Genomic DNA, 26,002 nt, shown 5'->3' with positions numbered 1-26,002 from the left:
AGCTGCAGCTTCAAGAAAACGGCAACAAAAGGACTTTTTTTCCTCTGTGACCCCCAACATAGTTTCAAAGGCATGACCTAAACCCAAACTTCTTCACAAAGAGAGTGGGGGTCTCAGCATGTCTCAAGCAATCTCCAAACCAGCTGTAGGCTGCTCACATCAGGAAGCCTTGTGGAGGAGCATGGTGGTGGGTTCCATCCTAAGGTCACAGGCTGATCTGAGAAACCTTCTAAGCCCAGGAGAAGAAAAGGCACATCTGGCTCCCTAATTTTGTCAGCGTTCTGATTTATCCCCAGCTGGCAACCAAGCCCCACACTGCCACTCTCTCATTCACCTCTGGTGGCATGGGGGACAGAATTAGAAGGGTAGAAGTGGAAAACTTATGGGTTGAGATAAACACAGTTTAATAAGTAAAGCAAGTGTTGTACATGCAAACAAAGCAAAACAAGGAATTCATCCACCACTTCCCATGGGCTGGCAGGTGTTCATCCATTTCCAGGACAGCAGGGCTCCATCACTTGTAACTGTGACTTGGGAAGACAAACACCATTATTCTGAATGTCCCCCTCTTTCTCCTTCGTCCCACTGCTTTATATATTGAGCATGACATCATGTGGTCTGGAATATCCCTTGCGTTGGGTGGGCTCAGTTGTCCTGGCTGTGTCCCCTCCCAGCTCCTTGTGCACCTCCAGCTTCCTCACTGCCAAGACAGTACATGAAGCAGAAAAGGCCTTCACACTTTAAGTGCTGCTCAGCAGTGACAAAAACATCCCTTGTTCTCAACACCGTTTTCAGCACAAATCCAGAGCGGAGCCCCATACCAGCTACTGTGAAAAAAAAATATCTCCATCCCAGCCAAAACCACACACTTGTATTTTCCTTTTGCACTTAGCGTGACTCTCAGTATTCCCCCAAGAGAAAATGAAACTACACACCAGAAATCAACACAAACAGAGGCAAACCGTTTGCAAAATCAAGCTCAGTGCTGACCAGCCATCCCCCTGGGGCTTATGCTGGTAGGGTTTTCTCACCACCCATTTTCATTCCCTCTTCCTCACCTCCAGTCTCCGTTTCTCCAAGTACACAGCTGCTCAGGCAACCAGATTAGAGAAATAATCTTTCCCCTCCCAGGATATTTCTAACCCAGTTCATTTCCCTGACCTCATTCCCCAGGTGTTGGCACAAACAGGTGAATCTACACAACACAGGGATCAACTACTGTGGGATATGCTTGAGGGATGTGATATGCTTGGGATATGATGTATTGCTCCAGAGAGAAATCCTTGCTTAGCTGCAGCCTGAGGCTCACCTGAAAAACAGTCCTCAGCTATTCAAAAGATCATACAGCCGAAAGCAATGCTTGGTGTTTGGTGTGCCTGAACAGCTACTTGTTGTGTACCAGTTCTCTGAAGTAATATTTATCATGAAGCCCTCACACTCTTTAGGCATGTGGATGTGTCTATAAAGAGGTATTGGTTCACTCAGACAAACCTTATCATTTATGTCTGGCATTACATAAACTGTAATTATTTTGGATACTCTGGTCAGTTATTACTTTCTTAGTGAGAAGATATATAACAGCCATATACTAATGCAAATATTAAACAGTGTCTATATTAAATAGTGTCTCCAAGAACGATTTCTATGGCAAATCATTTAACTTGGTGTGGGAAAGGAGAATGGCATAACAGAAAAAAAGAAGAGGGAAAATCAGTGTAAGGTGCTTTAAGCAAAGGTAAAAGGCCCCTGTAGCAGCCTGTAATTTTGACATGGATCTCATTGTTGAAGTATACAGGCACTCGATAAGCATTTGCATGCATTATTTGGTGAGAATAAATGCCTTAGTTTTATTGAAAGGAAACGGGGGAAGAGATTATAAACCTACTTCCAGTAACCTGAAAAGCTGCTTCCTACTAATTTTATGAATCTCCTTTAAGAACAAAAGCTAACAGTAAAAGGTCAGAAAATTGAAACCAGGTCTCTCAAAGCACAGGTGATCATGTTTTCTTTAAGTCAGCTACACTGAAAATCTGATCCCTGAATATCCTGATCACTACAGTCAGTATAAATACTAAGCAGCTAGTCATCTAGAGAATTTGCACAAAGCACTGGAGCAAGTGGGTTATTCCCAGGAGAATTTTTTGCAGCAATTAACATCAGGACTGAATAACTGCATGTGGTACACAACCACTGCACAACATCCAGGCAGTCCATAAGGACTGGGGTGTGAGAATAAGATTTTGTCAGAAACACTTATCATCTGTTACCAGAGTCCAAACAACCATCAACAATCACCTTCACCCAACTTTCCAATAAATGCAGTACCCGTAGTGTACCTGGACCATGGTAGGGGAGATTGCCCCAAATACAGTCACAGCCCCACACTGTTTTCAAAGATGAAGGAAAAGAGTGACCATGTCTCAAGGCACTGAGCTGGATTTATTCATTTGACAATATCAGTATCAAACTAGAAATCATCTGTTTAAGATCATGTGTTAGACAGGAACAGCATTAAATAACAGACATATGAAAAAGAGACTGTGCTTCAGAAAAGATTCGATGTACAACATACACAGTATGCCATTAAACACAAATGCTTATAAAGAGTCATCCTAAGCATCAAAGAGAGTTTTATAAAAGTTTACGTTCTCATCCCATGGGATGTACAGAACTATGCAGCTTACATAGTTTTACTATCATCCAAAACATCATGTTTCAAATGTATGAGGCACAGCAAAAACAATATAATTCCATTTCCATAGGAACATAAACACTGCCTGTCACTAATGACACGCTTTCCAAACTGTAGCACTCACAGCAATTATACATGTGTACAATTTTAAAGTATGAAAAAGCAAGAGTCTGGAGCCTGCCCATGGTTACTGTGCAATAGGGAATAACATTTGATCTACACTTGAAAACTATCATAAATATCCTTGCAATAGCTGTAACAGAGGAAAAAAGTGGAATCCTTGTCATGCTTTGCCCAGGCCAGCTTGCTGTGCTACTCCCAAAGGTAGCCAATACAGCCAGTGAAGGATTCCCTCCACTCACAGAGAAATGGACAGCATCCTGCTTAGCTCCACAGACCAGGGAAGATGCAAAGTTCACATTCATCTGTAACCAAGTGATGCTTTGACTCCAGAGACAGATGACAGAAATTAGCTCAGCTTAAGGGAGGCCCTGATTTCCAATAAGAATGACCAGAGATGGCCAAATCTTAAAGAGAGAACAAGACTGAACCAGCCTTTGACTGGTTAAATCAAGGATTATATTTTTTTTTGGGTGGGGGAGGGTTTGCTCTAAGGACAGCTCAGAGAGACTGAATCTTACAGCCCATATGCTCAATTATTATTATATTTTTTCATGACATTACTTGCAAGCACATATTATAAGTTTTATAAAAGTGCAAGGCCCAGCACAGGAAGATAACCTGGATTAAGACATTCCCAGCAGTGTTCTTTTTGCCATCTTCTTGTCGGTCAACCAGCACCCGCACAAGTACCGTTGCTTGGGATCAGCTTATCAGAGCCCCTAAGGGTTTAGCTTAATCATCTGTGCAATTATACACTATTCACATTTGACAGCCTACAAAGGCAATAGTTTTATGTACAAATTTGAAAATCAAGTCTTAAAATCAAGTTTTAAGAGGTAGAGGTCCATTTCTGACCTGCCAACATAAAATGTTACAGAGTCACTCATATTCTAGGGCTGGTGGTCCCCTAACAATATTGAAGTAACCAGCTAGAGCTCCAAGGTCTATGTAGAGTGATCTTTGCCTCTTTAGCAGGTCTGACTCTTCCATGCTCCCATTACACAATGAGGAATCTAAAAAGGAAAGAGAGAAATCACGTCATTATTGCACAAATAGCTAGAGCAGTTCATTTTTGTGGTTGTAGATATTACTGGAATAAGTGGTCTATTATTTGATTTTACTAATCTGTGGTTCAGAAAATTTCACTTTTAAGGACAACATAAATCAAACCTCACAAAGTATAACAAATCAACTCTAGGGCAAAGAGAAGTAAGTAGTTTGCAAGTGAAAACAGCAAGCGTGTTCAACTATTTCAAAAAAAGCCTCCATCAGCTGCGACAGCTAAGCAGAGCTTCCTCATCCTCGGAGCTATAGTGATGAAGGAGAGTTTGGTGCAAGGAAAAACCAGCTAACTTTCTGCCAGCTGAAAATTCTGCTTCATCATACGGCAATTTTCACATAAACAGATGACATCATCTTTGTCTGGGTGTGACAGTACAGAACAAACATGGAACTGTCAGTCTCAGATTTTTTACTTCTTTTAAATCAGAGTCTGAAGAAACCAGACCTGGTTTGCAATAGCAGAATTCCCCTAAATACTTGTATAATGAGTATCTTGGAATCTCAAGCACCTACACAAAAGTTCTAGTTTAATGGTCAAATATTCTTTTCGTGTTCAAAAAAATTGATTCAGGTAGTCTGAGACTGTCAAAGGATTATGCACTCTCAAGGCAAAATCCAGAACATACAACACCATTCTAAACTCAAAGACTGTGACTGATTTAAATGTTAAGTAAATTTGCTGCAACAATTTGCATTACAGCACCCAAAAACTTTGCACAGATATCTTTTCAAATACTTATCCCAAATAAATAAACCCCTTACATGGGTTGAGTCTTTCAATGTCTTTTGTCAGAACCCTCCTAATGTATTTTATAAGTAGAAGAAAATAATTTTCAAGCTTGTTTGCAGGTTGCTGGCACTAAATGTCCCTTGGGCTTGATACAATCCAAGGGCACACTGAGTTTCCTACCTGGTTTGTGTATTATCCTCATAAAGCACTTGCTAATGCACAAGGGCAACTGTGTTCTATCCTGCAGTAATTTTTGTTTTTAAAACAAAGGGGTTGTACTGCTGACACTCAGCAACATTGGTATGTTTTGCATGCATCTTTTTCCTTAAGGAGGCAAGAAAAATTGGTGGTGGTGGTGTCTGTTGGACTTTGTTGTTGTTGACAAATCACTACTATCTATAAAACATCTCTAGTACTGTGGCAAATTAAGGCAATTTGGGACAGCGATCTACACTTTATGAAGTGCCTTGAATGACTGCCAGGGCTTTTTCAAGAGCCAGTCCTTCCGGAGCTGCAGAATTCAGGCTGAGTTCCTCCCTACTGAAGTCAATGGGCGTTTTACAGATCACTTAATGACCTCTGGGTCTGATCTCATCCGATTGGGATTTTCACTGGTCTCTTTCCAGATGCATTTTGAGTTTCGTTGGCTTCTTAACACTCACTCAAATCAAGATTTGACGCAAAGCAAAATCTAAACGTGCAAGGTAAGCAAGCCTGATACCATTACCTGTAATGTTTTCTGGCAGCTGCAGATCCTTCCTGGCGAGTAGTCTTTTCCTTTCAAACAATGCCGAGTCTAGGCTCTGGCATCGAGGCTGATCTTCTGGGGGTGGATGTAAGGCTTCGTGTTTCAGTAAGTCGGCTGCAGACAGCCTGTGATTAGGATTCCTTTCCAGAGCTGCTTCTAGCAACATTCTCATGGAAGTGCTGCAGTCTTCAGCAATGTCCTCTAAGGGGGGAGCTTGCTTGTGTATCTGTTGGAATGCAAAAAAGAACACTGAAACAGTTATTCCAAAAACAATGGAAGAGGAAGTCACAGATAACCACGAGTGGTCTGGGAATTCCCCAGTTACAACTCATCACCTCCCTAAGTTGAGCTGATCGATTAGAAAAGAACATGCAACTGCACAAAATCCACCTTCTTAAAATCAGATTTTATAAGGAATTTTAAAACTCTAAGAAACTTCAAGCAAGCCTTAAGTCCAGGGCAATGCAAAATCACCAGGTTTCTGTGCTACACTGGAAGAACCAGAGAACCAAATTTTGCCAGGGTGCAGTTTTTAACTGCAACTTCTAAGCAAAACAGACAAGTAGAAGACAGATGGGCTTGCTTCGGTCAAGTCTCACGCTGTTCTAACCCTGTCCTCGCAATAAACCCCAGACCTGTAAATTGCAACACAAATCACAGAGATGGCTCCAGCTCAGCCTCTGTTTTCCCCTAAATGATCAAAACCCACCTCTTCCCTCCCTCCCCCGAAGCAAAAAAGATGATATCATCTCTCTGACAAATATTTTGGTAGTTTTTATATGACTGGAGTTTTCCCAACACGAGTACAGGAAACTCTTCAACTGAAACTGAGCTGTGGTTTTGCTAAGGACACTTACAATGTAGAGGTAGGATGGATATGCAGAACGAGGATATCTGTTCACCCAGGGCGGGATGCCCGTTTGCATATGAATGATTGTAGCTCCCATACTGTAGATGTCTGCTTTTGTTGTGTGGCCTCTGCAGAGGATAACTTCAGGGCTCATGTAAATCTGTGGACAATAGAAAAAACAAAGATTAGTCACTAAGGGAAAACAAGAAGCAAAGATGAATTGTGACATTTTGTGAGCCGAGAAACCCCCCTCTAAATGGATGCATGCCAATAGTACCTGAAGCCTCGTCTGTGGAAAAAGATTTTTGTGCTCTGCACATTACCACAGTCAAAGATATGGCACCTGGACAAACTCATATTCCAAGTCTGCCCTCCCCAGACAGACCACAGCTCGGCAGTTACGGGACTTGGCTGAGCTGTTCAAGCCACGGCCCTGCTTCCTTCACTTGGGCAACACAAACCTCATCACTCCACAGCAAAAGGAGTGGCAGTTTGGTTTGTGGGGCACTGTTGGGACTGCTCCATTCTACATGAACAACATGGGTGTGCACTAGGCTAAAGAGAGAGGGAGACCTGCACTGACAGCTACTCAGATGGGGGTAGGAGTCCACTCTTCAAATCCCTGTTACACTGGATACTACACAACTCTTCTGAACAGAACTGACAGATAAAGACCCTCCTGACTTCCTTACTCATCTGCTTCTTATCCAATAACCTGCACGTCGGAGCATTATCCTAAAAAATGGGATGATGAGGAGCAAGCCAGGTGTAGGCAATGCATAAATTAAAAGTCAGGTCTCTTAAACCCTGTTGCATGCTCTTTCCATCAGATTAACCCTCAGAGCACCTATCACAAGCACCCCTCTTCTATTCTTTTTTCAAACCAAAAATTCAAATCTTGTCTAATCCAAAATACAGTTTCCATTCAAACATTTCACTGAAACATTTGAATTTGTCAAGACTGAAGAAGGACCTGGTGGGAAGCTGCTGCCAGCTCCAAGCAGTTTGGAGTGCTGCTGGAGGAGAACCAGACAGACAGGGTGCAGGAGGCACACCCCCATGGCTGGCAGGAGCTGTCTGCACAGCTCTGCCACTGGATCACGGAGCAGGTTTCAAAACAACAGCACACTAGGTTAGCAAGCCACAGTATTTGCTTCTGGTTCCTACTTTTCCCTCACCCAATTTCCCTCTAAAGGAGTCAAACAAACTTTAATTAGTTCAAGGCATCCTGTCACAAAGAATCACATTAAAAGCCATTAACTGACACAAGGGCAGGAAGTTAAGTCATCACCACATGGTTCGACTACTTATTACCACAGATTGAGAACGGCTGCAGGGCTCACGCAAATTCCAAGGAATATTTCCCAGTAAATCACATACCATATCTGCAAACAGAACTTGCAATTGGAAGTGTGTGCAAAGGTTCAACAGGTGTCTGCAGCTGCTACTGACTCCTATCCACTGCTTTCCTCAGGGCTAAGATAAAATCTCCGTGTGACTGCACCCTCAACCTTTTAGTCTCATAAGGAGCAAAGAACAGAATTTCTAAACTCGTAGAAAAAAGTCTTCAGCAAATACAGAACAATTTGAGTGAAATCTATATAAACAAAAAGCAGCTGCCTTTATGAGGGAAAAAGGATGCTGGTGCAAGATCCTGTCTGGCAGGTGAAGTGTGAAAATGGTCAGGATGCACCTGGATTGCACAAGGACAAAATGCAAAAATGGTATGTGCACCCAAGCTCTGATTTTAGACTGGTCTAAGACTCTGTTGTCACCAAAGCAGACAGCCCAAGCCACGGATACCTTCCTGTTTTCATTCCTTCTGCCTGCTAGGCTGGCACTTGCCTGCCAATCAGACCAAAGACACAGCCCAGCTAAAAACCAGTCCTTTCTTCATGCTGGGCTAATTTTAGTTTAGCACTCCTGAAAATGAATCACACCTTCCACACTCAAACTTTAGCAGATAACTTACTCCCCTCAAATGGTGGTAAGCTGATGCTTACATCTTTTAGGAAAGTGACAGAAGCATAACAGAAGGTGTAGCAACTGCCTGGCCAAAGTATTTCCTGCAGAGCAGTTTCATCACAACCACAGTTTATTGTGCTGTATGACTTGCACACAAAAGAAGAAACACCAAGTTTTTCACAGTACACAAACTAAACAAAATATAACTACCTTTCAATCATTTTGGTTTAAACTGTAACTACTCATTTTCATAAACACAAAGAAGATTCACTACATTGAGACTTCCTGTGCTACAGAAGTGAATAAAAATCCTAACTCCCAGAGAAAAACACACACAAAAGAAAGATAACTCCACCTGCCACTTCCCTCAAGGACACAGGTCCCTACCAAAACCAGATGTAAGAGAAACCAGCCAGCTCACAGGCACGATGCTGCACGGCGGTGACAGAGTCCTAATCACAACTATATGAAGAAACAGCACTCCTGAACAACTGCACCACTTCTTAAGGCTGTATAACAGAGGTATGCAAAATGTGGGAGGACTTTGGAGAGTCGAGACCTTTCTCTGAAAAAACATAAAATCCATAAATCTGGACTACAGAAGGCATTTATGGGTGACTGAATTAGGTATTGCGGAGAGGAAGATGCCTAGAAGGAAGACTGTGAGCAGAAAAGCCTATAGGAAGGAACATCATGAATCCTAGTCTATAAGTCTTTGACTGGTATCTGAAAATCCCCTTTCCCAGTGCTCTCTCTCCAACCTCACTTCTGGCCTGTAGTGCTGTGGCAGGATTGCCACTTCCAAGGACTAGCTACTGCTCCCCTGAGCCAGTAAATGCCAAACACAGACATATTTCAGGGTTGTGTGGATTGTCAGCTTTCTGTGGACATGACTGCAGGTACTCAACTGTGTAGATTCATTTTCCTCCTGCTAAATGAAAGACTAAGTGTTTTTCACTTGGTAAAGTGAAAACAGTGAAGTACTTTTCACTCTTCATTTGTTCTTACCAACATGAACTTCACCTGTCTTCCACCAGGAATTGATCATCACCAGTCTGCTCCACAAACCTGGAAATTTCCTGTTTACACAAATCTCCACCCTTGGGAAATACCCTACCAGGGTTTCCAACTCATTGTTCTTTTTTCTCATTAACAGCACACAAAATCCCCTTAAACAAACAAAAAACCCCAAACCAAACCAAAGTAAAAAAACAACAAAGCATGTACATTAAACACCAGAAAGCATATTGCTTCCAGTTCAGTAAGCATTTTAAGCTCTTAACTCCCCCGACTGGAAGGCCAGTGAAAAAAAAAAAAAAATTCAAGCGTTTCCTCAATTATCTTGAAAATAAACAAGCCTGACCTTCTGTGAAATCTTAATTTATCCTACTGTTCCAAGGAGCGAAATGCTCTTTGTCAGTTACACAAGTATCTCCTCTTTACACATGTGGTAGGCTATCAAAGTGGTAAGTGCCAACATTTCAGCTGAAGTTTCCTGTAAACAATCTCCTCCAGCAACAGAGAGCACGCGAAGCCACATCTGCAGCAGCTATCCAAGCTAATTCTTGCTCCTTGGTTGGTTGGTAAAGCTCCAGCCCTGGAAACACTTTGGCATGAATGCAGTCCAATTGGTGTGCAGGACCTCTGTGCACACTCAGAATCACTGAGAACATTTAAAAGGCCCCCACCTCCATCACTGTAACGCCTAAAAGCAAATTTACCAGATAATAATCAACTGTGCCATACATAACCCTCAAAGAACCAAAGGGTTACATGTAGACAGTGAGAGTTTAGAAATGCTAAGAGATAAAACACAGATATCTGTAATTTCTGTGGTCTTGATGGAGGAGTCAAAGCACTGTGCTGAGTAGGTCACCCCAGTCCACAGTGGGTATCTCAGAAGAAATCTTTGCTAGAGCAAAGAACAAATTCCTGTTTGAAATGTCTCTGACCAGCAGCAAACAACCCTCCCCAGAGTATTGTTTGACTTCAGTGAATAACTGCTAACAAATGGGACTGCAGAGAAAGTGATAGGACTTTCAAAGCCTAACACTTGATTCTCCATTCAGCAGGTTGAAAAGAAGAATATAATTGAGACCATATTAATGTTTGTTATTTTTCTCTAAGTTTTATAACAATGCTTTTACCCACACTTCTAACCCTCAAGCTTCAAATATGAGCCTAAGTATAACAACTGTAAGAATCATACAGCGTAAGAGCTTCTTTTCCTCCAGCTTCTTACCTCTGTTCCTCTAAGGTCTTTGGGATAGTAAATGTCTTCAGTCATTTGAACACTTAGGCCAAAATCCACCAAAACAGCCTTAGTTGACATAAAGACAATATTGCTTGCTAAAAGAAAAACAAAATTGACAACATTTAAGTTTCTAGTGCTGGCATTTATTTCACAACACACCTGTTTTATTTAGATGCTGGCCTGAAAAGGGAGAGAGTTTAGCATAACCAGTCTCTACAGCCAATAGCCCTTCTATCTAAAACAGATCTGGTAGTCATTTGGTCCAATTTTAAATCATATCTTCAAATCAAACTGGACTGGTTTACGTAAAAGAAGAATCAATGTTTGGTCATTTTCCTAGCTTAAAAAAAAAAAAAAGAAAAGAGAGAGCGAGAAAAAGCTGAGGGTAAGGGAGGAAGGTGGAAGACTGGTAGGCATCTCAGCACAGTACTCTGAAGATATTTAACAGTCTCCAAGGGGGAGAGCATGTTGTGCAGGTCTGGCTATGAACAGCACAGCTGTTGGTCACCAAGAGGTGTCTCTACCAATTTAAGTGAAGACAGAGTAACTTGGGCCTCTCCTCAGCAGCCACACCAGTCTCCTGCACTGGTCAGCGAGAACAGCTCAGTGTGACAATGAAGAACAGACTATGGCTGCAAAAATAATAGAAGACCAAACGTCCCAAACTCCCACTGAACTGCAGCAGTATCTACCTTAATTCACTTTCCTTCACAGAACTCTGCTAAGGCACAAATTTGTACTCTGAGGTTTTGTTTGCAGCTGTATTTCTAATCAAATATTTATGAATGTAGTGCTCTGTAAGAGCCTTGAGAAATTCCTGTTTGCTGTTTCAGAAGATGTGGTAAAAAAAAGTCTCCAAGTTACACAACAGAAACACATTTTCTCCCAGAGGAAACTGTGGGCCATTTTCCATCTTGACAGTGCCCACCATGACCATCCAGTGGGAAGACACAAGTTTAATTTCTGCAGTACCAATTCCTGAGGCAATGCTTCACATGGCTGCCTCCTTACCAGTGCTACAAAACTACCTAAATCTGTAGTTTTGGGGAGTTCTAGGGATACCTTTGAAGATATGGATTTTAAACATCTCATAATGGACAGTGCAAAGGGCCACACTGCCACAGCATAGCAGGCTCTGCTGCCTGCCTGGGATTCAACCCAGCCCTAGCTGCAGCTCCCTTTGGATTGAAGTTCCCTCCACCAAACAGCCTCATGGTTTACCTGCTCTCCAAACAAGGGTTAAAATGAGTGGCAGCACTGAACACCTCCCAAGAGCCAGAATGCCCTTCTCCCTTTCTTGGCTCAGGGCAGTTTTTCCTCTCAGTAAAATCCCCACCTCCTTCTGTATCACCAGGACAGACTCAATAACAGCTCAATAGCAGCAGATGGAGTGAGGAAGAAATCAGAGATGTTTGGGAAACAGCCTTTTCTATTGATTCCACCTGGTGAGGGAAAACACACCTCCGCTCCCTGGAGCGAAGGCTGCCTTGCCAGCTGTGGGCATGGCTGCCATTTCAGGCCCAGACTTCCCAGCTCACCCCCAGGCACCTAACAACCATCAGCCCTCAGGGACCTCTGTCTCATCACCTGCCCTGCATCCAGCAGCACAGGAAAAGGCTGCAAAAAGCGAAACACACTCACATCCACCACATTCAAAATGGACTGGTTCTCCTGTCTACTATGTAGGTGCAGTAGCTTAGGGCTGGTTTGTTTTTTACATCTTTTAATTAATGTCACTGTTACTGCCAATTACAATAAACCCATAGGAAAGACTCTTGCTACAAGTGAGAAAGAAGAATTAAAGGAAAAATTAAGCAGTTTTATAGTTGTAAGCCTCTGAGATTCTGACATCTAAAGTCACATATCAAATTAAAAAAAAGTGCAAAACCTATATAAAAATCTAGCAATTCCTGATGATCACCTTCTGTCAACTATTTATTATAATGCTTCAGTGTGAATATTTCTACTTCAAACCCTCAAGTTTAGCTAAATAAACTCACAGAGATACATCTTCATTAGAACCACTGTTACTAGAAATACCTGTCTGCAGGATGAGGTTGTGCATTTAATATTAAATTAAATGTAATGCATTAAAATGTAATTGTTAAGCAATTTAATATTAGTGTATTTATTTTAGATTTAATGTAAATATGTTTAGATTATTTCTCTGTGTTTATATCCAGAGTTTTTTAAAAGCAAATATATACTAAAATTTGCTGTAATTGTTGAAATTAAAAAAAAAAAAAACCAGCACAAATTATTTATTTAGTTCCAAAGTGTCTCAAACTGAAAAACAGCCACGTAGAAATGTAGAACTTAAAAGATGATTCAAGCCAAAGGTCATCATGGGAACACTCAGGATGAATTTACATGGAAAGCTGGAAACTTCTGTCTTAACACAGACTGATAATTTCACTCTTTAGGTTTTTTATTTAAATTGAGTTTCTCACAAACGGCAAAGTATCTATGACATTCTAATTATCCTCCCCACTGAAGTGAATTAATAAATAGTGTAAATAACTAATACCTCCAGAACTTGACCTTGCCATTTGTTAAGCATTATCCACCCCTCCCTCCCAGAGACATGAGGGTACGTGCCCCAGCTTAGTCCCAGGCTCTCCACCAGGATCCCAACCCAGCCTGGACTCGAAAGTACCCCAAGGAATCGCACAGACGTACGTTTGATATCATGGTGGATAATCCTCTTGGAGTGCAGAAAGTCAAGTCCTTTCAGAATATGCTTTGTCACCCAAATGATTTCAAACTCTCTCATAGGACCACAACTTTCCAGCTTTTCCATGACAGATCCTCCCTCTCCGGCTTCCATAAAGAGATGGATTGTCTCATCCCACAAAATAGCACCGTATAATTCAGCAATGTTTTCGTGACGGAAGCATGCCTGTATTTCAACATCTGATGGTTTGAACTGTTCCACTGGGACCTAGGACATTGAAACAGAAAAGCAGTTCAAAAAACAAGTTACTCATACTAACACTAGTTATCCTACAGATTAATATGAAAGAAAGTAGCAAAGCACTCCTATCCACTTGTTAAAATACAGAGCTTTACTTTGATCCTGTGACTTGTTCTTCCTTTGCAGTTGACAGACATCCTGTTAAAAGCTGAGAGACATTTTGGAACCAGGCCCAAATAAAAAGTGCAATCTTCCAGAAAAAGCAATGTAGCAAGAGCTATTCCCGTCAAAACCCAGTGGTTATGCAAAAGCTTTATGCAAACTTCCTGGTGAAGGAGATAAAATTCCCACTGCTTTTTCCATTAGCTTTGTGCAGTCTCATCTGCTCTACCAGAACTATACACCCACCTGACAGGTGGATCAGTGCTTGCCATGCTCAGCACAGTCTGCAGACTAACCCTGCTCAGGACCACCACTGACCTCAATGCAGTCCTTATCAGCACTGTTTTACGGCTTACGAGAAATCAAACCTGCTTTGAAGTGAGTGCCCAGCAGCACTTCATTTCTTTAAAAAGTACTAATGGTAGACTGCTAAAACAATAAAAGCAGCGTTTCCTTACACACAGAAAATCTACTACCACCCTTTTTTATTCTCCTTCCCTCTGACTCATGTCTGCGAACCAAGTAAGAGGCTGATATTTTTATTTCAAAATGAAATATTGTTTGTGTTTTCAGAAACATTGTGATGCTTTAATTCTGCAGTGGGTTACGCAGGAGCAGCAAACTAAATCTGTCCCCCCATGGACACACGCTGGCTGCAAGGAAAGGATGTACACCTGCCTCCCCAACTCTTCCACACAGAAGCAATACTGGTACTTATTCATGAGCTGGGGGATACAGAGCAATGACCTAGCTGAGCTTTTACTGGCCCTGAATATTTACTGCTCCACTCAGAATAGTATGCTAAAAGGGAAAGATGAGAAAAATGTTGGTTTACATAAAAGTAGGGCAGTGCTCAGCAGTTTTCTTGAGACGTCTCAACCTTAACTCAGTGCCCAAAACATAGCAGGAGTTGCATGTACTGAGCTCTCAGGGACTTTAAAGGCACTGGAGTAATGAAAACTGAAGTCTGAGGACCTCAGTTAAAGGATAACAGCATTAAACCATCTGCAGCAATGGGGGTTTGCTACCACCTTCAGCAGGGACGTGATCTCACACTGATATTTTACCATGTGAGTACAGCAGAACAAGCAGAAAATCTACTCCCATACCACAGCCCATGTGTTATTTACATATACTTACAGATACTTTCAAAACTCAGAAACTTTTGCAGTCATAGAGCCAAAAAATTAACACAAGTTAACAGTTAAAAATGTGCATTTTTCCTACCTTGTATAGGCCAACAAAACCAAGATGATCCTTAGCCAACAGTGGAATTTGATGCAGACATATTTGAAAATATACTCTATGTATTACATCATACAATATTTGCTCAGAGATAAAACTACTGGACTAACATACCAATTTACATGCCATTCGTTTCTTGGTTTCTCTGTCTTGGGCTAAGTACACCTTCCCAAAAGCTCCCCGAGGAATAAAATCAGAGCCAATGTTCCTGTAAGTCAGCTTCCATGGAAACAGGAGCACATCTGAGTCAATTTGATAGCGCCCATTCTTGGGTGTGATCTGTGGAGTTAAATAAATAATTAAAAAATTACAATGAAGTTAAAACTACTTCAAACCTAATTAATTTTATACACGTAGTGGGAAAAAAAAATAATATATCACTTATATATTTGCATGACTGCTCAGTAGTCTTTATTTAGAAACACCAAATGGGAACAGCATGTGAGGTGTGGCATTCATTCACAGACTAGGCATCCACGTTTCTCTCCAGTGACTAACTTTCAAAGTGTAAGTTGCAATTAATTGTCTTGAAACAACAACAACAGCAGCTGGGTTAATGAAATTACCCACCTCTTGTTATTAGATTTACCTGCACATGTTTGTCCTTCCTGTAATCTGTTAACTTGTTGTGCCACATACCTGTTACTCACAGGTTATCTTATACAATGTGAGCAAGAGTTTCAGCATTTCCTAATATCACATGTACTGCTAGGGGAGCAAATTTTAATTTTCTGTCTTGTATCAGAGTTTCTGTTGGTTAGTAAAAGGTAGAAGAAGCCTGCCATGATTTTATCAGCCACCTTCCTCTAGTTTTATACCATAGTTTAAAAAAAAAAAAAGAGCAGGAGTAACACTGCTTTATGTGGGTAATGCTGAGAGCTTTTACTCTTTTATATCATCAACTAGATGAGAAGGGCTTCTCCAGGAAGCGATTCAGGGCACCTAAGTCAGTATCCTGCTGTAAATCTTTCTCCAAGACAGCTCCCTCCCTCTGCATGGGAAGGAGTGGGACCAAACACTTAACTACAGCCATGTGAGTACTGCCTGAGGTCTGATGTTATTTCTTCAGTCTCTTAATATTCTCTCAGCTAAAGAATTAATAATGTTTGCCATGAATATTCTTCTAATTAATTCAGAGATACACAGTATTGTCAGTATTTGGAATGGCATTAACCTGTTTACTGCTACTTTATCAAGATTCTTGAAGAGATGTAAAATCAGATCAAGGATATTTATCGCTTCATGTCTGTCACATGGCCTCATATTCAGCTCTTCAGTTACCCTTTTTAAGACAACAGAATCTTAAGATTATTTGGTTTAGATTTCTTTTGCAGATGTAACACACATAGTCTTTCGTGCTTAACCTACCTTCATGTTTTTCAACTAGGAAAGTATTTTCTTGACTCTTAAAATTGTCATTTGTATCTACATGAAATAAATTAATTTTTTGAAGTTCCTAAATTTGGGGATGATAAGTTCTTAACCTTTAGCAGCAGGGGAGATGTCTTTTAATAAACCATATTTTGCTTAGGATATAGAGAATGAGCCTCCCCTCTACTTACTGTAAAGCAATCCAAACACCTCTAGCAAACCATACATCTTGCTTGCCTTCTGCATTTCAAGGGGTTGAGACTAATCAGTCCACCATGGGTTACATGTTATCCTGGAAAGGCTGAGTAGAATGGATTTGCAGAGCTAGAGAGCAACAACCACAACACTATTCACGTTTTCAGGAGGCTTTCAGGACTAGTTCCCAGCCGGGCCCTGTGAATGCTAGTTTGTGGCTGCAATGCACCTTTCAGTTTAGTTTCAACTCCAAGAAATCCAGCTTGTGCACTTCAAGACCCTTTGTAATGTGAGTCACAGATGCAGTCAGTGAGGGTCACCAAGCAATCAGAAACATTCCCGATCCTAACTAAAATGCTGTAGGTATTTACAACGTAGATGCCCCTGCTGAAATGCATGCACCGGTAATGCCCTGCCTCCAGCCCTCAGTTGCTTAATGGGATCATGTGGACCTAATAGTACTTGGTTCATACCAATTGTATGCATCTGTAGAAACAATGTGCAACCAAAACAACCACGAGTATGTAGAACACTGTCTACCTTAAGTATAGGAAACATTTAATATTACTAAGTGTCATTTCAATGTTACAGAGTTGTAAAGTGATTGTTTTGCAATACTGCAGTGCTCCCTCCAAATCAGAATAAAGCTATTTTTCCTGTGCTATTTTACACCTGAGCAACCAGTAAGCCTCAATGTTCATATATAAAACACATATCATGCAAGATATTCACTACAATAGAAGTGAAACATCTTAAGAAAATATAGCAGCAACACAACCATAGATGACTAAACTTCCATTTCATAATTGATTGTTTCTAGAGCATCTGATCTTAAACAGGAGTCAAATGATACTAATATCCAAAGACATTGTGCTTGTAGACCACAAATAATTTTAGGGAAAAAACGAACATATCTCAAAACAACACATCTATAACTTGAATTTACTAGTGTGAGATATTACATAATATTGTAATTCTTAAAATCACGCTTGATACTATGTGCTTTTTTCTCCTTATGTTACTATTACTGATATTTTGTGCAGACGGAGTGAATTCAGTAACTACATCAATAAATCCTGGATCTTTTTTTTTGGGAGTTTGCATAATGAACTCTTTTTACTGCATGAACTCAAGGCACTGGAAGACCCTTACTGTCTCCCAAATCTGTAAAACATCATAGTCCACAGAATCATAGAAAGGCTTGGGGTGGAAGAGACCTTGAAGATCATCTAGTTCCAACTCCCCTGCCATGGGCAGGGGATGCCACCCACTAGATCAGGTTGCTCAGGGCCCCATCCTACCTGGCCTTGAACTCTTCCAGGGATGGGGCATCCATAGATTCTCTGGGCAGACTGTTGCAATGCCTTACCACCCTCAGAGCAAAGAATTTCTCCCTAACATCTAATCTAAATCTCTCCTCCTTTAGTTTAAACCATTCCTCCTTTAGTTTAAACCATTCCTCCTTGTCCTATCACTACATGACCTTGTAAAAAGTCACTCTCCCTCTTTTTTTTATGAGTTGAGAATTTTATAAGCCCCCTTTAAGTACTGAAAGCACAGGGAGTTGTGGATTTTGCTTTTTTACTGCTTGTCTCAAGTTTGTATTTAATACTGGGAAATGTCTTCTAATCTCCAGGGATACAAAGAGGCAACATAAAGTGGATCCTTCTGAAAAACAAGACCTTTCTCCATAGCTGCCTGAGATTGCAGGGGCGAGGCTTGGTGGTCTCAGAGCTTCCCTCCAGCCCCAGGGTTGCACAAGAAACCACAGCCTGACTGTTACCCCTGGGACCGTGGTGATCTTTATTTAGATTCATTAAAACCTTCTAATTCCTTAGTTCTACTAAATGTCAAGTAAAAAGAAAATGGACATACCATATTCAAAAGGATTCCAGATTCTTGTTGTCTGCATCCTTTGAATTGTTTTGCAGTGTTCGACACCTGATTTGCAAAAGCCAGCAGGTCTTCCACAGTCCCATATTTGACAGAGGACATAAAAGAAACCTCCCTTTCACAAAACAGTAAAGATTCTGAACGTTCATCATTTTGATTTGCCTCTTCACACATTGTTAATAAGCTGTCTTCATAGACTGCGATGTCTTCAAGGTTTTCCATGATGTCTATCACCTTGGACATATTTAGATCAGTAAGCAAAAAGTCAATTTCCTCTTTGCTATCACTACCTGTGCTCATATACTCCATTACTGTCCACTTTGCAAAACCACTCCTGAAAAAAAAAAAGAAACAAACCTGAAAATACTTTTCACCTAAATTTGTTTTAGCAAAGTAAGAATGAAAAGAAGAAATGAGAGTGATCAATAGTTGGATTTAAAATAAATAATTTGTATTATTAAGAAAATCATGGTTAGTAGCCTAGATAAAGAAAAAATGGAAAAGTCCTTGCTAGTGAAATGTATTTAGAAGTTATTAGTGAACTCCCCTGTCAATCATTCTTGTAATTTATTATGATAATGCTTCTCATTAGAGGAACTGGTACAGTAAGGATACATCACTGTGATAGATATGCAAAAATGAAGGAGCACCTTCAATACAAATAAAGGAATTCACTGTTTGGAAAGGAATGACAGAGATATTAACATTCTCAATTAGTTTATGTCCAACTTTTTACTGGCAGTTTATGTGATGTATCCAGAAAGAAGGGGAGCATCTATTAATATCATTGTACAAAGCACAAGTCCCCACCTAATACACAAAACCTATATTTTTTTTGTAAATAACTGATCAGAACTAGATTCAAACTGAAATTTTCACCAGTTTCAACAGAAAGTCAGAAACTGAGTTATCATAAAAGCAATGAGCTTTTGAAGCCATTTCCAGCAGTTCGTTCTGCTCCCGCTAGTCATAAAAATAACTTTTTAGGTTACTATCACAACTATTTTGCTAAGTGGATTTATATGAAACTGGATTCATCATTCCAAGAAGTCCCCTGCCATCCCAGATTTCTACTTTAAGTCAGAGAGAGTTACTTCTTCAAATTAAAAATGTATGCATAGTCAGTCATTAAAATACTGACACAAATAGTTTTCAACACATAAATGTCTAGAGTACTTACCCCGTATTTAACCTGGTTACATCACTCAAAACCATTAAAAACGTCTCAATATAATCCCTGAAGTCGTCATGTTTTTTGAACCCATATTTACCTCCGATGATAATTTCGCAGCGTTCTGTGTCAGTCTATTAAAAAAGCAAAACAAATAAAGACATTGCATACCAGCTCAAGCAGAAGGACTGGTTTGTACTTACATAGGTCATTTGCTTCACAGGCTTCACGGAAAGAAAAACTAGTAATCATAAGGCTGAGATAACAGGGGATTTTTCTGCAGAAAAAGATGACAGCTCAAAAAAGAATCAAGCTACTGTATGATCATCCAGATTTCCAAGTAGTAGTGAAAAATAGTTTTTCCATGGTTAGGTCCCGAGTTTTATTCTCTCTGCCTCATGCTTGTTTATAGCAAAGAGAGAAGCATCTCCTATTTTTTAGCAGAACTAAGCAGAGCATGGCCTCTTTAGAGAGCTCTCATTTCCCTTTTTCATAATCCAGTGCAATCATCTATTTTGGGCAAGAGATAACAACCAGACTAAAAGAACACTTAAAAAATAAAAAGAAAAAAATGAAAAAAGAAAAGCAGCAAACACAACCTTATCTCAAGGACAAGCAGCAGACTCGGTCCCCTGAGGCCACGAAGCAATGCCATTTACCCAGGTACAGTTTCTGGTTATGATCACTATCTTTCTTACCCACACCACAAGGAGGTGGAAGCTTTGTGGCACATATTTCTCATGGGTTAGAGTATTTACGTCAGCTCTAATGTGAGGGAAACCAAGTAAAATGACGTGTCTGACTTGGCAAAGAATTCGGACCACGTGCTGAGAATTCAAAAGGCAGGACAGGACAGCAGACGCAGCACCAGAAAAGGCAAGGAGGGTGTCTGTCTGTTCCTTTTCAAACTCAAACCCAAACCCTGAGAGTGATAGTGGCAGAGTAATACTGTGACCCCCCAAATCCCCCCAAGATGGACAGAGTGACCTTCACCAGCACTCTACACCAGTTCACCCAGCCTCCAGTCAAACTGCACCCCTAGCATTAGGGCAGCCAGGTTGGAAACCTTGCGGTCACTAGCTCTAGTCAATCAGAGAGGACCCAGGGTTTGTATCTGGGGTGCTCAGAGAGGCCAGGTTTTCCAACCTACACAAAAAATAAAAGATGATGTGGGTGTTTCCTAACCCCTATCACCCCATCTTCCTGCTCCATGACCAAGCTACAGGCTGTTAACAAACCCTGAAAGTGATTACTCTTTATTATGAAGTGAATACTCTTTATTATCTACTTTTCCCCACAGCATGACTTCTATTCGTTGTGCTTTTCTGGTGCTGAATTAGCAGGGATAGAAAGAAAAGAAACAGTGCAATCACAAAAGGAACTGAGAGACAACATGTATAAAGTCAGGTAAAGTTACAAACTATTCCTGAGGGACTTCCTGAAGAAAAACATGAGCCTCTAGATGCTCTGGTCTTTTGTGGATAAAGACAAGTACATACCACAATTAAACTAATTTACTCTCTGATAGCATTTTCATATACATGGCATCTGTACAGATTAGACCAAATGTAACTTTCTGCAAGTGCCAGCTCTGCTCTGTTCCTCAAAATGTCCCCAAACTACAGCACAATACTAATAATATTCTTGACAGTTTCAGTACTACCCAAAAAGCTCTGAATAACATGAAAAAGTGACTACAAGCTGCATATTCTCAGTTCTGTGCTTTTAGTGCTTGAGAAAAGCTGTAAACCCTTCACTTTTACAGCTACCTGAAAGGAAGTGGTAGAGAGGTGGAGGTCAGTCTCTTCTCCCAAATAACAAGTGATGGGACATGGGGAAATTGTCTCAAGTTGTGCCAGGATCAGTTTACACTGGATATTAGGAAAAATTTCTTTACTGAAAGGGTTGCAAACAGTGGAACTGGTTGCCCAGGGAAGTGATGGAGTCATCATCCCTGGGGTGATTTAAAAGACATGTAGACATAACTGCACTTTGGGACATGGTTTAGTGGTGGGTTAAGGGTTGGACTCAATGATCTTACAGGTGTTTTCCAATCTATACAATTTTATGATTCAAATTTTCCTATATCTAGCAAATTCTAAACACTAAATGTTTACATAACGAAAGCAGTATCTAGACTATAAAAGCTGATTTTTTAAGTTACGCAGCAATTTAGTATTATATTTCCACCACTGGCAAAAAAGGTGCCTATTTACCAGTACGGACTTCACTTTTGTTTTTATCCCTAAAATCCTGTACTAGTATCAGTGGCGAGCACTCACATAATCTTTAACCATTCTATATAACCCAGGTTCATGAAGAAATTACATCACTAAGTAGGCTTTACTTAGATTCTCAGCTAAAAAAGTTGGTCTTACCTACAGTGGAAAAATAAAACTACATGCAAGCATTTAAGTCAGTTGCTAAAGCACAAGACTCTTTCTCCAGTTCTGCCAATATTTCAACATCATCACATGAGTAATTTGCAAGCCAAAGGTTTATTTCTCTATTTATCATGCAAAACTTTTCAACTCCTTTTGCCTGAGAAGTGTGCTGCCTGAGAGCATCCTTATATCCATCATATTAAATGAGAGTTACTGGATATCAGAATTCTGAGACACTGTGGGACTTTTTGAGGTTCATGGATCAACAAAGCAAAAAATTAAACAAAATCTACAATAAAAATGAAATAAAAATCCCGAAACGCAAAATTAAAAAAAACTAGCCAAAACCTGAATAGACTAGCTCAGCACAACCTCACACCCATAATAAAGATCTCTCCTGCTGCTTTTAGGGAATAATTTCCTAATCTAAGTGACAAGTCATTTCCCACTAGCGATGAAAAAAGTCCTTATGTGCCTTTAAGAAAACTTATCGACGGACTTCGAAAACCACAATCCCTCTGGAAGAAAAGTTCTACTGTTAAGGAGCAAGAAATGTCAACACCTCAATTTCGACAGCACTGCACACGTTCACTTGGAAGAAGAAAATCCCCAACTCTCCCAGCGCTGGCAGCGGCACAGCCCAACTCCAACTCCAGCTCCAGCCCCTTCCTGCCCTGCAGCCCCCGGGGACAGCGCAGGTGCCGCAGCCCCCGTGGACACACGGCGGTGCTCGGGAGGGCGAGGGTGGACAGGGACTGACCCCAGGACAGCCCTGCAGCCCCAGCCCGGTGCCCGATAGCCGAGCTGGGGGCAAGTGGAGCGGGACTCGACCACCTCCGCCCCGGCAGCGCAGCCCCGTCCCGTCCCGCTCCATCCCGGCAGGGATCCCGGCAGGGATCCCGGCGCCTCTCCCAGCGCTGTCCCCCCTCCCGTCCCAGCCCCCAGCCCCGTCCCCGCTCACCCCCGGGCCGCCGGGAGAGCACTCGCCGCCTGTCCGCCCGCTCCCAGCGCCGCTCGGCCGCGTCCCGCGGGAAACTCCCGGGGGCGGGGAAGGACGCAGGTAGCACCGCCCGCCCCTCGCTGAGGGCGGGGGACCGGGGCGGCTCCGACCGCGGTTTCTATTTCGGTTTCCCGGCAGAGGATGGCCAGCGCCGCCCTGTCTCAGCCGTAACCCCGGCCAGCGCTCGACTCCTGCCCCGGCGGGGGCATCGCTGAACCCCTCTCCTACAGCCCCTCGTGTTCCCGTGTGCACAGAGAGGGGATCCCTCAGCTGCATGCACACATCAAGTTTAAGCGTTATCTGAATCAAACTTCAGCTGACACTCGGGTGGAATTTAGGGCAACAATTTTAATAGTTTGTTATTGGCAGTAGGATTAAAACACTCCAGGACACAGTAGTGTGAATTTGGCAATTGCGAAAATTGGGCAGGACTACTTTTTATTTCTCATCCAAAAGGCGGTAACTGTTGCAGAACTGTGCTGCCTAATAGGTCCTCTTCAGTCAGTTCGTTTTTAAAGAGACAAGTAGCACCTTTACCAAAACCAGCTGCCACAGCATTAGGAGCTGATGAGTTGAACCTGTCTCAAGGTGTCAAGGTTCATTTTCTATTTATTATCTGCAGTGTAACGACTATCCACTTGCTGAAGTCAGGGGCAAAACTTTCATTATAAAGTTTCAGAACAAACATTCGCCTTAGGCTTCAGTGTTTACTGCTTCGTACAAATCCTTTTCTGTTGATATGATCCAAACACACTGACTCCCTTGTTTAAAGGCTCTATGTTTGCTACCTTCTCCTATGTTGTTCAGAATGGTCCAAAGTATGTCACAAATGACATTCTGAAATGTACAGGGACTTGGACTCACTACAGGACCTTCTTCTTTTCCTTAGCATCATAACTATGCATGTGGAACACTACTAGCAGGGTTAACCTCTGCTCGCAGTGTCTTCTCCAGACTATACAGATGATAAATACATTGACAAGACTCCATAAAGAAATATGTTTGACCTTGTTCAACCCAGTGCATTTGCTAAAAAATGCCTGTGAAAAAAAAAAAGGTAAGAACACTGAAGTTTATTAAAGAAAGACAAATGAGAGGAAGAAAATTAGGGGACTGAGGAAGAAGTTAGGCTACAGGAGAGGCCAGGCCAAGGAAAGGGTGGAATTGGCAGCACCTTGAAAGTAGGAGGTTAAGGAGGCTGAGTAACACATCCTTAACGTGCAGCACCTCTCACGCTAAGGTGCTAGAGGTATCCTCTTTCAGGAACTTGCTTGTGCTATTAGTTTCCACAAACCCACAATTAATTTTAATGAAACCATTTTCTTTTTTTAGATCAACTTCAAAGGGGGAAAGAGGAGGAGTTTCTCTTTCCACATCAATGAATTTAGGCAGGACAAGTCATAGGATTCCAGAGGAAACTTGCCAGAGAGAGAGGGAGGAAACACAAGTTCCTGCTCTATGGTATGCGTATGTAGGATATAAATTGAAAGGATGTATTTTAAATCAATCTACTCTGTTTTAATTATCATCCTGGGATACAAACCCAAAATCATTAGATCACAGCAATTATTTATAAACCCTGACTTACTAGGAGGCTACCAAGAGTATATACAGCTCTGCAGTGAAGACCTACTAACACACAAAGTAGCTACACAGTCCCCAACATAGACTACAGAGGTGCCCACATATTTTACATAAATGCCTGGTTTTAAATACTAAAGAAAATTACTTTTTCTTCGGTCCATACCTGGGTAACCATGCTGCAGGTCAATAACTACCTGCTGGGTGCCCTGCAGCTCTCTGCCCCAACCACTGCATTTTAGATCCCACAGAACATGTCCTGGCATGGGGCTAGACAAAGAGAATCACCGAATCAATTAGGTTGGAAAAGACCTCTGAGCTCATCAAGTCCAACCTATGACTGAACACTGAGTGCCATGTCCAGTCTTTCTTTAACACCTCAGGAACAGTGACTCCATTCCCTCTCTGGGCAGCCTGTTCCAATGTCTAATCACCCTTTCACCCCTGAGCCTCCACTTCAGGCTAAACACCCCTAGCTCTCTTAGCCACTCCTCACTGGATTTGGGCTCTATATCCAAATATAGAGCTTTTCTCCTGCTTTGTTGCCTTTCTCTAGACTCACTCCAACACCTCAATGTCCTTCCTGAATTGAGGGGCCCAGAACTGAACACAGTACTTGAGGTGTGGCCTCAGCAGTGCCAAGTACTGGGGGAGAATCACTTCCCTAGTCCTGCTGGCCACACTATTCATGGTACAACTCAAATGGTTTACATCCCCTTTTCAAAGAGCAGTCTGCTGAACCTACATTAGGTGTCCATCACCTTGGCCATCCGACCCTTTGGGCTCACCTCCATGCCCACCCTACCCCTCCTGCCCTTGGCTGGTGGGGCTCACGCACAGGGTCACAGCCGGCCTTGGCCTGTGCTGTGGCTGCTTCCTCACACAGGTCAGGCAGCTGCCCACAGCCCACACCTCAGGCCTGGCCTGGGAAGCTTATGGAGTACCTTGGATTGGAAGGAACCCACAAGGATCATGGAAGTCCATCTCCTGGCCCTTCACAGGACAGCCCCAAGAATCACACCATGAGCCTGAGAGCGTTGTCCAAACGCTTCTGCAACTCTGTCAGGCTTGGTGCTGTGACCCCTTCACCGGGGAGCCTGTTCCAGTGCCCAGCCACTCTCCGGGTGGAGAACATTTTCCTAATATCCAACCTTAATTCTATCCTGACACAGGTTCATGCCACTCCCTCAGGTTCTGTAACTGGTCACCACAGAGAAGAGATCAGTATCTGCCCCTCTTCACCCCTCACCAGGAAGTTGTAACTGCAGTGAGGTCTCCCCTCAGTCTCTTCTCCAGCTGAACAGACCAAGTGCCCTCAGCCGCTCCTCATACGGCTTCAGCTCCCAGGCCCTTCACCGTCCTCGTTACCCTGCTTAGGACGCTCTCTAATAGCTTAATGTCTTTTTTATACTGTGATGCCCAAAACTGCACACAACATTCAAGGTGAGGCTGCACCAGTGCAGAGCAGAGCGAGACAATCCCATCCCTGGACCTGCTGTCGATGCCCCCCTAGGACACGCTTGGCCCTCCTGGCTGCCAGGCCACAGTGCCGACAGCTCAGTTTGTTGCCTCTGCATGCAACAGGCAGCTGTCCGCGCCCCACGGCTGGCTGGGCAAGTCCGCTCCCTCCCCCAGAGCTCCGCACGCCTCGGGCCGCAGCGG

General features: G+C 42.1%; 1 protein-coding gene across 2 annotated transcripts; it reads right to left on the bottom strand.

The window, feature by feature from the left end:
• Positions 1 to 2,450: 2,450 nt before the first annotated feature.
• MAP3K8 (mitogen-activated protein kinase kinase kinase 8) lies at positions 2,451 to 25,977 on the bottom strand. 2 transcript variants are annotated; one of them, XM_027889702.1, is made up of 9 exons: positions 25,492 to 25,977; positions 19,385 to 19,509; positions 18,187 to 18,538; positions 14,860 to 15,024; positions 13,104 to 13,365; positions 10,413 to 10,519; positions 6,213 to 6,365; positions 5,335 to 5,581; positions 2,451 to 3,828 (listed from the first exon to the last, which is right to left on the bottom strand). In XM_027889702.1, exons 1-9 carry the CDS (start codon positions 25,516 to 25,518, stop codon positions 3,695 to 3,697), a joined length of 1,572 nt encoding a protein of 523 aa, XP_027745503.1. In that variant the 5' UTR covers positions 25,519 to 25,977; the 3' UTR covers positions 2,451 to 3,694. The 2 variants fall into 2 exon arrangements, with proteins under 2 accessions (XP_027745503.1, XP_027745504.1); XM_027889703.1 differs by lacking the exon at positions 25,492 to 25,977 and adding an exon at positions 22,721 to 22,769.
• Between the last annotated feature and the right edge of the window lie 25 nt (positions 25,978 to 26,002).

The sequence above is a fragment of the Empidonax traillii genome, unplaced genomic scaffold (genome assembly GCF_003031625.1).
Source record: "Empidonax traillii isolate 1590-97213 ecotype Southwest subspecies unplaced genomic scaffold, ASM303162v1 scaffold270:size1067046, whole genome shotgun sequence".
Classification (NCBI taxonomy): domain Eukaryota; kingdom Metazoa; phylum Chordata; class Aves; order Passeriformes; family Tyrannidae; genus Empidonax; species Empidonax traillii.
The sequence above is the reverse complement of the archived record's forward strand: the minus strand, read 5'-3'. Positions and strand labels throughout refer to the sequence as shown.

What these genes read in the sequence shown, in the direction of transcription:
- MAP3K8 (XM_027889702.1), bottom strand. Translation starts at nt 25,518, where the DNA reads ATGAACCTGTGTCAGGATAGAATTAAG. An exon ending in TGTGTCAGGATAGAATTAAG is followed by an intron (nt 19,510 to 25,491) that starts GTTGGATATTAG and finishes CTTTTTTAATAG; the next exon opens with ACTGACACAGAACGCTGCGA. An exon ending in AAGACCTTAGAGGAACAGAG is followed by an intron (nt 6,366 to 10,412) that starts GTAAGAAGCTGG and finishes TATTGTCCACAG; the next exon opens with ATTTACATGAGCCCTGAAGT.